This window comes from Panthera uncia (assembly GCF_023721935.1).
Source record: "Panthera uncia isolate 11264 chromosome A1 unlocalized genomic scaffold, Puncia_PCG_1.0 HiC_scaffold_16, whole genome shotgun sequence".
NCBI lineage: Eukaryota > Metazoa > Chordata > Mammalia > Carnivora > Felidae > Panthera > Panthera uncia.
In genome coordinates, this window is record NW_026057576.1 from 66,779,935 (window position 1) to 66,790,642 (window position 10,708).

At 47.4% G+C, this 10,708-nt stretch overlaps 1 protein-coding gene across 3 annotated transcripts in view; it reads left to right on the plus strand.

Moving 5' to 3' along the window:
• The window catches only part of FARP1 (FERM, ARH/RhoGEF and pleckstrin domain protein 1), a 294,004-nt gene that overhangs the window by 60,720 nt on the left and 222,576 nt on the right, over positions 1 to 10,708 (plus strand). For all 3 annotated transcript variants that reach the window (XM_049647489.1, XM_049647490.1, XM_049647488.1), the window contains exon 2: positions 4,677 to 4,870. In XM_049647489.1, the coding sequence (XP_049503446.1) occupies positions 4,700 to 4,870 (171 nt within the window). In that variant the 5' untranslated portion in view covers positions 4,677 to 4,699. The remainder of the gene's footprint in view (positions 1 to 4,676; positions 4,871 to 10,708) is intronic.

The following is a 10,708-nucleotide window of genomic DNA, read 5'->3' on the forward strand; positions in this document are numbered from 1 at the left end:
TCCCCCCCCCCCCCCCCCCCCCCCCCGTTTGTGGTTTGGAGTTGCAAAGGTCCTTCGGTCCCTCCGGGATGGAGTTGGCATTTGCATGTGTCCTGCTGCTTGCTTTCGGGTGCATTCCAAGAGGAAGTCTTGAAGCTGGGGCAACTCTAGCTTTTTCATCTTTTCTCTGCCAGTTAACAATTTTACTGCTGTGTCTGTTGTTGTTCTTGTTTCCTTTTAACTAGCTTTTCAAATAGAGCTAATGAATAAAGTCGTTTCTCAAGCAGCTTTTTGCTTGTAGGTCTGGAACGATCATGCTAAGTTAATCATGTATCACAAGGACAGAGACGTTAATTTCCTTTCCTTTGGCCATTCCTTAAGGAATGCAGAAGCCAGGGGGGTAGTTATGGAGGTAAAGCCCAAATAGAGCGCGGATTGATCTGTATAAACAAAAGGCTTTTACGTTTGCCGGACGTGTTCACCTAGAAGGCTGTGTTGTGTTACCAGACTCCCCGATTCTGATAGCCAGCATCAGCGTGCTCACCCATTTATGACTTGCCAGCGTTCCTCGGATATTCCCGTGACATTCCTCGGATGCTCCATTCAGACCACTTGGCTGGATTTATATTTGAATTCAGCAGGACTTTCCATGTACAGCAATAGTCTTCATGCAGCTAGGAAAACAGAAAGCATGACTACGTTGTTGAAATGTCAGTAACCAGAAGTGGAAATAATACAGGCGTGAGGTCATTGTGAAGACTGAGGAAAAGGGAATTTAAGGTACTAAATATATGTTAATAACTAACTGAATTTAATTTTTTAAATGCCAAGGTGCTAAAAATGACCATACATATTCATCTGGGGATCTTGAGCCCGAGGGGGAGAGAGGATTTAGTTTTAGGGGATGAGGGGCCTTGCCCTTTGCTCAGGCTGGACAGAGAGGAAGTGCTTTTGCAAGGAGGGACCCCAGCACCTTTGAGGTGGGGTGACGTGGGAGGATGGGCCCCTTCCTCCCTGTACTCACCTCCATGCCTGGGCATCTGAGCCACATCTCCCTGACTCTGCAGTAGGGGCTAGGGGGCCAGGCCCAGCATGAGTGATCGAGCACAGGGCCTGTCCATCCTGATGGACTGAGTGCAGGGAAGTGAGGCAGGCAGCAGAGGATGCTTCGAGAGGCAAGGAGGGATCAAGACCAGAGTAGGAAAAAGTACAGAGAGGAATCTGGGAATGGGGAAGGCTAATGGGGCTGATGTCATGTTTTTTTCTGGAGGTTGTATTTTTAACCATGAGACCCCAACCAGAAAACACAGGAAAATAATTTTGCCTGCTTTGTGAAGATTGTTTTCAACACAACTCATTTCCTAACTAATTAGATCTATACAGCCACATCTGATTCCTTGAACAAGCAGACGACCTGTTTCCATTTGGTATAAGGCCCTGTGCTTAGGCATTATAGATGAACTTGGTCCAGTCAGATGTCTCAAGACTAATAGGTGAATTAAGCAAAGCACAGATCACACAACAAACAAATTAGAATTTGGGTCTTAAGGAAAGCTTACTTGGGGCAGAAATTGGAAAGGTACTTCCAGAACAGATCTGTGAAGTCCTACATGGGCATTCAAAAAAAGAAAAGTCCTGGGGCGCCTGGGTGGCTCAGTCGGTTAGGTGTCTGACTTCGGCTCAGGTCATGATCTCACAGTCCGTGAGTTCGAGCCCCGCATCGGGCTCTGTGCTGACCGCTCAGAGCCTGGAACCTGTTTCAGATTCTGTGTCTCCCTCTCTCTCTGATCCTCCCCTGTTCATGCTCTGTCTCTCTCTGTCTCAAAAATAAATAAACGTTAAAAAAAAAAAAAAAAAAAAGAAAAGTCCGTCCTTAACTGGTATTGCCTTGCCACAGAACCCAACCTTGAAGGACTGTAGAGAAACAAAGAATACTCTTAGACTTTGGTGGAGAGTTTGTGGAAAAATACTTAGTAAGTGGTATTTCTGAGGTGGTCTTCAGACCCTTTCTCTGTCCAAAGGACACATCTCTTTAGGCCAGGGTGGTTTGAGTCAATGACCAGGTTGTTGAGGTGACTCCGTAGTGTCTGATTTGCTGACCTCCAGGACAGCCTTTGGTGTCACAGTGAGAGTGTCACAGGTTTTGCGGAGAGGAAGGGGGGGAGGGGCTTCCATATGGAATATTGTTGGAAGCTTCTAGGGGCCCAACTCTTCGAGAGGAGGATGAGCAGGAGTTGGGTGAGAAGAACCTACCAAATAAGATTTACAAACTGGATGGTTTTTCCTGAACAAAAGAGCTGAAGGGTGACATGATCTCAAATGTGTAAGACACGGCACTCAGGTCTGTACCTCACACCACAGGTGACCCTCCCTCAGTGCCCTTTCTGCAGCTGTTGCAGTCACTTGGTGCCCCAGGTTGTTCTTTCTGTGCCTCTTTCCGGGTTCTGCATGAACCCTTGTATAGTTTGTTAGGGCGGCTGTAACAAACTACCACAGGTTAGGGGTGGGGGTGAAACAGCAGAAATGTGTTTCCTCACAGTTCCGGAGGCTGGGAGTCCAGACCGGGGTGTCGGCAGGGTCGGGGTCTCCTGAGGGCTTTCTCCTGGCCTGGCAGATGGCCGCGTTCTCCAAGTGCCCTCACATGGCCTCTCCTCTGTGCTCGAGCATCCCTGGTGTCTGTGTCCAGTTTTCCCCTTTTTATAAGGGTACCAGTCACACTGGATTATGGTTCATCTTAATGGCCTTATTTTAAATTAATCCCCTCTCTTAAGACCCTTTCTTCAAATACAGTCACACTCTGAGATACTGGGGGTAAGATTTTTGGAGGAGCAGTATTCAGCCCATGAGCACCCTCATGATGGGGCCATCGGTTTTTGGTTGGCTCCTCCCCTCCACCTTCCGCCATTTGCTTTCATTGTGGCTTTTGCTTACACAGTAAGATGGGCTTGAACTCTCAGTCCAAACCCAGCTCCACCTCCCCCTTACGTCCCTGGCTGGCCTTTTGTAACCCTGAACGGTGCCCCCAGTGAAACTCACACCTTCCCTCCCTTCTTCCCTGATAGAACATTTTCTGGTCATTGTTCTTTTATATCCTCCTCTGGGCAGCTTACTGTTAACAACGTCGGGGTAATTTTTCCAGAACAGTGGGTTTTATGGCTTCATGTTTTCCCTTCTGTCACCACTGTCTAAGTTATCCCCTTGGGCACAGATTGTTGCTGTAGCTTTGTCGCCGAATAACCCCCTGCCCAGCCCCCGCCGTCCATCTTTTTCCAGCCTGTAGAACAGATCTTCTTCAGATGCATTTTTCTAAAATTCTGCTTTTCTTATGTCCTTCTTCTCCAGTGGCTCCCCGCTGACTGCAGGGAAAGACCGTATTTGTCAGCAAGGTGTCTGAAGTCCTTCTAGTTTGTTCCACCCTGTTTTCCAAGTGCATTTCCAGCATTAATTCCTACTCTTCTTCGTATCTGCCTCCCCGTTTGTGTCCCATAGCTTTGTTGGGGCCGTTCCATTTTCCTGCAGCGTCTTCTTCTGTGTACTTGTCTCCTTCCAAGTATTCCCTGACATTAGAGACCAGATTGAGGACCATTCCTGCCTTCTCCATGATGGAAGCACCCCGTTGTGCTCCATGACCCTTCACGTCCAGACAGGGCCAGTCAACAAGCAGTCATTGTTGAACTTTCTATACCCTGCACTGTGTCTAGGTAGGTGCTGAGATCCAAAGATACCTAAGATTTGATTCCGGCTTTAGAGTGGTCATGAGGTTATGGGGGACATAATCGGGCAGAGGCACATAAGACTGAACACCATGCTGACGCTTGACAGAGTCGTGGACGCCGAGGAGGATACGGTACCTGAGCCCTGCCCAGGTGTCGGGGATGTGATACTGGAACTGAGTTCCAGAAAGCTAGACTAGAAGTTTCCAGATGGAGGAGGAGTGCAAAGCACTCATCCAGAGCGAGCCATGCATGTGAAGACCGGGGGGCAAGGCCGTGGTGTGGGGTAGGGGGGGGGGGGGTGGGTATGGCGGGAGAAGAGCCGGCTATTTGTAAAGAGGATTGGGTTTTGTTTTTAGGGAAATAACGTTGTTGTCGCTGATACTATATGTAGAATGGTTTTTCTGGAAAAGGGGAACGATGGGGGGGATGGCAGGAAAGAAATGAATTAGGAGAAGAAATCAGGAGAAAGACCCCTGTGTGAATGCATGTTTAGCTTCGACAGATTATAAACTTGAGAGCCACCATGTGTTTTATCTGTTTATCTTTGTAATACCCACATTACTTAGTATGTTGGTGTGTCCATAAAAGGTAATTAATGGTTGCTAATGGCATGGCTTAGGCACTGTTTATCATCTCCTGTCCAGACTCAAGATGTGTAAAAAGTGGTGCCTTGCTCGCTGCAGACACTGATAATATGTTGAAAACAACTGAATCTATGGTATGAATAAGAGCTGACTGTAAAACTAGAAAATATGTTAAAATATGCACAACTATTTGCATGCCTTGGTTGGTTGAAGGTGACCTTATTGTTTGTGAATGCATGAAGCTTCCCCACGTGTGATTGCTGTGCAGGGGACAGAGAGCCCACTGAGCTGTGGTTCCAGGGATCCCAGGAAGGGTCGGAGACCACAGATGTCCCCTTAGGTGCTTGAAATGAGTGTCCTCTTCTGATGTATTTTTCCTTCTCACTGCTTTCTGCAGATATTATATAATCTGCTTTCACCATGGGAGAAATAGAGCAGAGGCCAAGTCCAGGATCGCGACTGGGGGCCCCGGAGAATTCGGGGATCAGTACCTTGGAACATGGACAGAAGCCGCCCACAACACCTTCAGGAAAACTCATGTCCATTAAAATCCAGATGCTGGACGACACCCAGGAGGCATTTGAAGTTCCAGTAAGTTGGGGTGTCTCCATGAACTCCAGAGTGTGGGCGGGCTTCAGCACTGGGAGGTTCATCTTCTCCCTGTTCTCAGTGATGTGAGGTGGCAGGACAAGGGTCCACACCTCCCTCTCCACCCGCAGCACGTTCCTCTGACCCGTTCTGGTTTTGAGCTGTCCAGCTTTTACATTCACACATGCGCTGCCTACGTAGCGGTCTCAGTGCGCAGTTCACTTGAATCGTACAGTCTTTCCTATACAAATATATATATGTATGTAATACACACATGCTCTGTGTATCCGTTTGAACTGGATAGAATTATGGGTCTTGTGGATGCGTCTCCACACGTATTCCTCTCTCCTTGGTGTGTGCACGTGTGTGTGCCCCTTCTCTAGCGTACGGGCAAGAAAAAGCCTGAGAAAAATCATCAGAGCCATACACGTGTTTTCATGTCTGTAGGGAAGTGGACGACTGTGTTCAAGAGTGGGAAGTGTAGGGGGTGTAGAAAAACCCTGATCCAGACCCACCGGTCTACAGCCCTGGAATTTCAGAGGCCCACCATCCAGGGGAGGAAAATAGGGGTGTCTGAGGGGGTGTCTGGGGGCCGCTCAGAGAAGGAAGAATCCGCAGCCTTTGCCTCTTGCATCAGTGGGAGCCCTGCACCCTGGCTCTCACGCCCTCACCCCTGTGATTCTGTGATTTTTTTTTTTTTTTTTTTCCTTCTCCTTGAGTCCCTGCCTTCTCCTCCTCCCCAATCTCCTCCTTAAATACAACTCCTGCTGGAGGTTAGGGAACTAGCAGCAGTTACGCGCAGGTGGAGGGTTTCTCGTGCGCAAAGCAGGCCGAGTGAGAGGAATATGTCCGGCTCTCCAGAAGTTGGACTGCACCTCCCTCCGGAATCCTTATGCCTTATGTGGGCGGGGGTCCTTAGACCTACCTAGTAGCCCAGTTTAGATTTGGTTTTCTGTGTTCTGTCTTACGTACCATCCACCGCGTGTAGCATTGTTGGTGGGGAAGAAAACTGCTCTAAACAGCCAACTTAACAACAAAACTTTGGGAATATAACCTGTCTTTAAAGTGGAGACGATCCGTCTGTTGTTCCTGTTGGCTGGAGGGACTGGAACTTCATGACATTAACATCTGTAACCTATCATTTAATCATTTATGTGATATGATTCACTAAATTCTATTCATCTTAATATTGTTCAGAGAATGTGAATTACCATTAAGTGTCTCAGGGAAAGATAAACCTCCTGAATAGCCATGTTTAGAACTGCCAATTCATTGCACAGCTCTTATTTTCTTGTTGGGGAAATTCCTGTCTTTCAAAGTCTTGGGAACGTGTCCGTATTCTGGTGAACAAAGCCATTGCTAGTCTGTTGAAACGGTAAAAATAAATGAGGAGTGCACCTGCCAGCCTGTTAGAATTTGGCCTTCTGGAACATGTACTCCCTCCCCCTTTCCAGCTTTTTTCTCTTTGTTGCCAGACTGGTTTGGTGAGGTATTTAGTTTCAGGGTTTCCTGTTGGTACTGTGCTAAGGACTTGGGAGCCCAAATCTCTGGCAACACATTCTATTAAGTCGTGTTCCCGTGTGTGGTTTGGACTGACAAGCTATCAGCTATTGCTGTTGTGTGCATGAACTACAGGGAGTACTGTACTGTATTCAACTGCATTTCTTCAGGTGCCCTAAACCAAAATATGTTAAGACTGTTGCTAGCTGTTGTTTTTCTAGGAGCTCTATGGGATCTCCCTGCCTAAGAAATAGGAGTGGAGTTTGTTTTCATCTTTTAAAAGTATTTTACTTGATAAGTGCTGATGTCTGTGCTTTGCATTTATAATCCCTCTGTCTGGAAAGAGCTTTTCTCCTTTCTTCCCTGATAAACTCCTATGCACCCTTAAAGACCCTATCAGTTTTACCCAGACACTAACTTCTGAGACTGAGACTGTAGCTTTTTCTTCCCTCCCTCTGTCCTCTTTACTTTATATACCCGTCAGGGTGGAGCTGGGCGTCTTGGGTTCAAATTTCAGCCTTTTTTACTGACTTCTTGATCACCTTGGACGAGATACCTCTCTGTATCTCTGCTTTCTCCTTTGTAAAATGAGGCTAGTGATAAACCCTGTCTCATACTATGATAACAACAGAATTGTTCCAGACACTATTTGTAACAGCTCGGCACATGCTAAGCACTTAATACAAGTGTCGGGAGTGGTGCCTTTGCCTTTGTGTCCCGTTCCCAGCGCCTGGCTTGTTAAAATGTTTGCTGACCGAATGTTAGAGTGAGTTTATTTTACAAGTAGAATTGATGTCATTGTTAGTTTTTTCACATGCCCCATCCATTCATACTTTGATTTTCCTAGTTGGGCCAGAATGTTCCTTCTCAACCAGATGTTTTCTGTAACTGCCCGTAGAAAGGCAGATATCAGCGTTTTTATTGACAGAACTGATTCTAAATTGCTACCTTGTGTTCTTTAAGCACAGAAATGGCCAGGCCTTCACGCAGCTGGAAGGCATCAGGCTGGCGGTGGTGACTTAGTCTTAGTCCTCAGGATGGGATCACAGCCACATGGGATTGCAAAAGATGCAGCCGTCCGTAACTGCTGGAAAACCTGCCTCCACAGCTTCTTGCTGTGAATTCATCAAGGCTGGGTGTCTGGCCCTGGAAGGATCTCCCTCGCCCATGTGTGATCCCTCCTTTGATTGGGCGCCCCGAGAGGAATATATTCTCATTTCTCACTCACATTTGCCACACAGATGAGCAGGGCACGGGGCCAGAGGTCCCTGTGGTTTCCTTTGCTAACGTTCTTGTACGAACCGTGTATTTCCTTGGGGATTGAATTTCCCGGGCCTTTTCTTGTTTTTGTTTTAGAGTAGAATGCAGGCAGAGTCATCATTTTATCTTATTGTTCTGAAGTTTATTTTGAGAGACAGAATGGGGGAGGGGCAGAGAGAGGAGGGAGAGAATTCCAAGCAGGCTCCGTGCTGTGAGTGCAGAGCCTGAGGCAGGGCTTAATCCCATGAACCCTGAGCCGAAATCCAGGGTCGGACACTTTTACTGGCTGAGCCACCCAGGTGTCCCCCAAGTCCTGATTTTCAGTAATAAATGCCCTAAGTACTTCTGAGCACAGATAACCAAACCCTCGTCCGCATGGTTGTCTCTATTGTGATATCTAGCCTTTAAAAAAGTCATGTAAGAGCCTTTTGAAAAGCCTCCGTGATGAGCACCAGTTCTTCCACTTTGCTTGTAGCCCCACCAACCACCTTTGCTCTTGAGCTTGGACGGTCCACTTCGGTATTTCCTCCGCAAAGTAGAAAGTTCAAATGCAGTATTTGTAGTAAATTCTTGTACAGCGTTTTATCACCTTCATGTGGAAAATGCTGTGCCAATAAGCCTCCCCCGTGGTTTATGATATATGCAACTTTCTCTTCCAGCCAGAGGGGACAAAATGAAGTGCGTCACGCAGATCTGAAAGGGTTAACAACCCTTCTCCCTGCGCCCCACCCCAGCCAGGGCCACCCTCCCTCGCTTAAGACCTCTGAGAAGGTTTTCTATGTCCTGCCTTCCTGACCCTGCTGGTAAACAAACACTGTTCCTACAGACACTTGGAGGAGAAGCCATTTGCTTCATGCTACAAGTGTTTATTCAGTTTGTTTTCGTTAGCAAGGTCACTCTAGGAAGCGTTGAGATCAGGGGATATAAAAGGAAGCCGGTTTTTTTGTTTTTTGTTTTTTTTTTTGATTTTTGCTGTTTTGAGCAGCCCTGGTAAAAACACGTGGGGAAGATGCTCACGAGACCAGAAGCCCCCTGGTCTGGGTTGAGTTGGCAGGAGTGGCCAGGTGCGGGGAGGCCGGCAGTGGTGGGAACCTTCCGGAAGCAGAGCCTGGAGCTGGTTGTGGCAGAAGGAATTCGGTGTCGGCCACAGCTATCGCAGGGTCCCATCATTGGGCCTTCTGCATGTTTGTGTCTTGTCACCACTTTCCCTCAGAAGCCTGTAGAGCTCCCAAGTGCCTGAGGATAAAGTGGCCTCGTGAGTTTGGGGAGGCTGGGCGAGCTGGGGCTATGGCCCCTGGTTCTCCACCGCTGTCCTTGGTGGTTCACCTTCCATATTAGCATCTCCTGCCACGCCTGCTCTTCCTTGTTGATACCAAGGAAGCTTGTTTGGGGCTCCAACATGTAGAAGGGGAGTTCTGTGGGGCAGGGCCTCCTGTGTTCGTGTTTATCACCGGGTCCTACACCTGGAGCTGTGTGGACCCAGCAGACGCCCGATGTGTGTTACCCACTGCCCACACGTACGTTCTGTCCTCTGACTCCCGAATCTGAGGGGTGGTGGGTGGTGGTGGCCTCTTGAAGAGCTTCTGGTCATTTCCCCCATTTTTGTACGCATTACGACGAGACCGGGATTAGAACCCAGCCTTCATGATCCCCAATGCTGTCCCCCTTCCCTGCCCTTAGCCTCACCTCTCCCACGGCTCCCAAAGGGAAGGTCGCCACTTTCTCACCTCTGAGCTGCTCTGGTGCTTTGCCCATTCTAAACACCTCCCAGCCTCCCTTCTGACACTTTCTCTCCATCCCACCAACCATCCCGGGCCCCCGGGGCTCTTGCTGGGGGCCCTCTCTTTCACCACAGCTTGTTATCTGCACCTCTAATTAGACTTGAACCATGGGCTCCAATCTTCCTTTCTCCCTAATTAGCTCCTTTCTGTCCCTGCTGAGACTCAGTTTGCTTATCCGCAAAATGAGGTGTTTGGTCTAGATGATATTAAAGGCTTTTTTCCTGCCGTTGTTGGGAGCTGGGACTCTGCGTTGATATCTTTGCTGATGGATTGTGTAACTTCTCATGATTAGTGTTTGTTAATTGCCGGGGCAGATGGTAAACTCTTTGAGAAAAGGAACTTTTCACCTTAAATAAAAAAGAACCCCCAAACTGATCAGATGCAGTAGTTTGTTACCTAATAAGTACTTAAAAAAACAAAAACAAAACAAAACACGTGAGGAGCATGAAGAAGCATGCTGGGGTTTACACATGATATACTATTTATGGAGATCAGGAAATGTCAGTATTGTGTGTGTGTGTTGGGGGGGGGGGGTGGTTACTTACATAAATCTCACTGAACGAAACTGGGCCAAACTACATCGAGTTGACAATGGAAGAGAGAAGACTGAAAGAACTCTGTTATTTTCTAGACCACACACTTTTCATTTGTTGAAAACAGAAGACCTCTAAATTTTTTAAGAACCAGTTGGCACGTCCTAATAGACCGGAGGTTTTTTTTTTACTGGGGGCAATATTGCCTGTGTTAGCTCAGACCGACTTAGGTGTTTTTTACGGTCCATCCTTAAGTGGTTAAACATTTCATTTTCTTACCTTGTGAAATGAAACTCGTTTAAGATCTAATTTCCCCTGAAGCTGGGCTTGACGTCAGTTGAGAGCTCCTGTTCTCCAAGTGCTTTGGTTCTTTGAAAGGTCTTAAATGGTCCTAGAATTTTAAAGCTGTCTTCTTCATAAGCCTGAGCTCAGAAAAAGGACAGAGTTTGTCTTTAAGGCTCCATGATAGTGGAGTGCCTGAGTGGCTCAGTTGGTTGAGCGACCGGGTCTTGATCTTAGCTCAGGTCTTGATCTTAGAGTGTGAGTTCAGGCCCTGGGTTGGGCTCTGGGCTGGGCTGGGCTTGGAGCCTACTTAAAAAAAAAAAAAAAGAAAAGAAAAAAATCTCCACATTTCCTTTGTAGACTTCCACTTTACGCCTCACTCATAACAACTGTGTCTTTGGAAAACATGCTCCTTTTCTCTTGGTCTTTTTAAGTTTTTCATGAATTTTGTGTGTTTCTCCCCTTCCCACTCCACTCCCCTCCCC